General features: G+C 42.3%; 1 protein-coding gene across 1 annotated transcript; it reads left to right on the top strand.

Annotated features, from left to right (window-relative positions):
- The first annotated feature begins 2,231 nt into the window (after positions 1–2,231).
- Positions 2,232–3,038, top strand: LOC140244047 (uncharacterized). Its single transcript, XM_072323697.1, has one exon. The coding sequence runs from the start codon at positions 2,232–2,234 to the stop codon at positions 3,036–3,038; it is 807 nt and encodes a 268-aa protein (XP_072179798.1).
- Positions 3,039–3,860: the final 822 nt, after the last annotated feature.

Consider the following 3,860-nt stretch of genomic DNA (forward strand, 5'->3'; position numbering starts at 1 on the left):
ACAGAGTTTATTTTCATGTGGATATATAAACGTTTCAATGACAGTGCCCCCTCCCCCTTCTCTCCCCCCCCCCCCCCCCTCGACGTGTTAAGGGGTTTCTCTAATTAAATGGGGGGAAAAATCACCATTTCGCTTCATGTGTATGCCCGCTCACTACCAAATAAGCTGATCTGATGCACATGACTCGACTGTTCCGGAGACCAGCGCGCAGAAACAACCAGGCCGCGCAAAGCGGCAGTCTTTTTGTTGGCTGTTGATTGTTTACTTTATGTATAACTGAACAGTAGATAAAAACACTTTCTTGGTTGCCATACAACTGAATTAACAATACTGGAGTAATGGATTAGGTGATACGTATCGAGCATATAATAGCTAAAAGAAATTAGTTTCGGAGACTGTTATACGATCCTGTTTCGCACTGCTGGAATTTGATTTGATGGACCCCTAGCAGTCATTACATTGTTCACATCTTAAAGCTTGTGCTATGATGGGAGAATATGATTAAACAGATTAAATAAAATCAAGCCTTATAAAGAAGAAAAGCAAAGCACAATGAAACAAGACGGACACCCATAGCGCCTAAAATGATAGGCTTTTTCATTTTCCAAATGAATCTATACACCCATGTACCAAGAAAGAACAACGCGATTTCACTTTTTGTCACATTAGATCATTCGTTACCATTATTGTTGATTTCCTTGCACACTACATGTAACAATTTTAAATCTGACTTACCTCTGACATTATAACTTCTGACAGTCTTACTCTGACATTGTTACTTAAGACATTCTCCTTTAGACATTTTTACATGGCATCGATTACTGTTCGTTCTGAGGGCTTTTTTCTTTTAATTTTCTACAGAGAGTACAATCACTACGAAGAAACGGGTGCTGTTCGTTATTCCGAAGGTTCGTTAATCCGAAACACACAAATTCCCTATACCTAGAGGTTCGGTAATCCGAAAATTAAAAAGGGTTCGTTAATCCGAACATTTGTGGCGTTATTCCGAAGGTTCGTTATTCCAAAGGTTCGTTAATCCGAAAATGAAATAGGGTTGGCTATTCCGAAGGCACGTTTATCCGAGAATGAAATAGGGTTCGTTACTCCGAAGGTTCGTTAATCCGAAAATGAAATAAGGTTCGCTATTCCGAAGGTTCGTTGATCCGAAGTTATATAGGGTCCGTGACGAACCTTCGGAACAACGAACTTATTGTTTCATTTTCGGATAACGAACCTTCGGAATAACGAACCTTATTTCATTTACGGATTAATGAACCTTCGGAATAACAAACCTCATCTCATTTTCGGATTAACGAAACTTCGGAACAACGAACCTTCGGAATAACGCACCTTCGGACCAAAAAACCTTCGGAATAACGCACCTTCGGAATAACGAGCTGTAACCCGAAGAAACGATACCACAACCAACTGTCTTTTATCATGTATGTACTTTTAGGCACTGGTATGTCCATTAACCTTCAACACAGACAGAGAGAGAAACAGTACAAAACAAATCTCAAGAGACATAATAGTAGGCTTTTAACGAAATTGAAATTGTTTCGGTGAGATAGATTGATACGTACGAAACATAACGACTCTATGCTAGCGATTGCCTCCATCAAATGCTTTTTATATCATGCTGTCGTGCAGTTCATCGTGTATTCATACATACTTCCATGACTGACAGTTGTAAAACAGAAGAGCAGCAATGAGGATTGGGACGAGTCATTTTTATTACTCCACCTGAATTCCGTGTACACATATCCTGCTCATCAAAGCGAATTATTCATCGTTCAGTAGGACTGCGCCATTAAACTTTCATTACGAACTTCGTCTCAACGAATTATACAAAATTACAGAACTGCGGTCAAGTGCTCATTTTACAGATCTGTTGGAGTCATATAATGTGAGTGATTGTAGTGAAAATGATGAATCTTACATCCGTTCGGCCTACATACGACATACTTCAATGATTACGTGGGAGACAAGACTCAACGGCAGTGATTTGGTTTTGTATCGCTAAGTGCATGATGAAGTCCCGTGGTGTTTGCAGTTTGCAATGGAGTATTTGCCGTCATCTGCTGTTTTCATTTCTGATTTTTATCGCATTTTATCCGTCACCATCAACGCCATCGCCATATCCTGCTACTACAAAGGCTAACGGCTGCGATGAGGACATCCCATCAACTAGAGTCAGTACCGGGAGCGAGAAATTCCAAACGACTACAGGCATGATCAACGATTACGAAACTTCTTCAACTGGAGTCTCGAATGGCATTGAGGCAACTTCATCAATTGGAACCTTCACTGGCAAAAAGATAACTCCGTCAACCAGAGTCTTCACTAGCAATAAAGTAACAAAAAAAGATGCAGTCGTCACTGGCAATAAGGCAATCCCATCATCTGCAGACTCCAAACGCAAAAAGGCAATACCAAAAAAGGAAGTCTCTACTGGCAATAGGGCAACAACAAAAGCCACAGTCGTCATTGGCAATAAGGCAACACCATCAACCGGAATCAGAACAGACAAAGTAATCCCTCTCTCCGAATTAATCACCAGCAACATGGAAATTTCATCAATTACAACCACAAGCGGGAAAGATAAAACTCAACCAAGTTTGGTCCCCACTGGCGTCTGCATTGTCATAGGAATCCTCATCGTTAGCGTGGTTTTTCTCACAGGGATCGTTGTTTATGTAGTCGGCAGGCATAGGAACTTGGAAGAAACATTCAAAATCAGAAGAGGGAAGCATCAGGTGAAGTCGTTACGTGGCGCAGGGGAGGGTGAATCTCACCCAGAGGGTCAGGTCTACGAAACGATTCCAGATCGACTTCCAGGAACCGCACCAGCGGAGGACGTCACAAAGCCACAAGACGACTCCGTGCACGAGTATGACTACGATTTCTTCGATATGGACGACGTGGTGGTCGTCAACGAACTGTACGAATTTAGAGGGGAGACAAACCAACGACCTGATCAGAACAAAAGATGTGCATCTAATATCCAGCATTTTGCTATGAAAGAAACCGAGGTATAGGAACAGTTAAGCAACTCCCCTGGAACCACAACCCAACGTGTGTGTGTGTGTGTGTGTGTGTGTGTGTGTTTGTGTGTGTGTATTTAAGTGTGCGTATGTCTTCCATCTCATGGTAAACTTGATTATGTCACTGAACAATGGATTTGTCATTGTGGTAAAGGTTGACCTAGCCCAACCAGACGCCATGATTCGCACGGCGTCTGTCGCGAAATTTGTGTACAGCAACATGGCTGTGTATAGTTAAGGTTGGCCCAGCTATACCTGACACTTATACAACAAGTTTTGATGAATTCCAGAAAGATTATCTGGTACCCTTTAATTCTTATCGATATAACACGCTAAATTTAGAAATCTATACCAAGATTTTACATTATTTCTCTGACATGCTTTGTGTGTTACAACTGACGGAAAGCGTACTGGCTTGTTCATCATACGTAACGTGTTCGTTGGAGAGGGTGTGGCAAATCATATAGCTGTGAACAGCGAACGCTTCATTCTCGTATGGATAAAGGAATTCATATATAGGCCCCCATGGTTATCGTCAGGAAAGGGTGCACCATTCTCTCTCTCTCTCTCTCTCTCTCATCTGTCGCTACACATTGTTTGAAATGATCGAAAGGACTCGGTAGTAAACGAAATTAGGGAGTTTTCGCAAGCACGACGCAGCCGGTAGTTGAGCGTGCCTTGAGCAAAATTTGCTTCTGCGCATGATCAAATCCGAGAAACGTCCCGTCCTGGAGAAAACGAGTACGGTACTCGGCCAAAATAGCGTGCGGTCCAGATGGTGGATAGGAGTGAGCCAGCCAGCCACCCAATCAGCGA

Source organism: Diadema setosum, chromosome 20 (assembly GCF_964275005.1).
Source record: "Diadema setosum chromosome 20, eeDiaSeto1, whole genome shotgun sequence".
Lineage (NCBI taxonomy): Eukaryota > Metazoa > Echinodermata > Echinoidea > Diadematoida > Diadematidae > Diadema > Diadema setosum.

Coding starts and splice junctions, on each gene's coding strand:
- LOC140244047 (XM_072323697.1), top strand. CDS start 2,232: ATGATCAACGATTACGAAACTTCTTCAACTGGAGTCTCGAATGGCATT.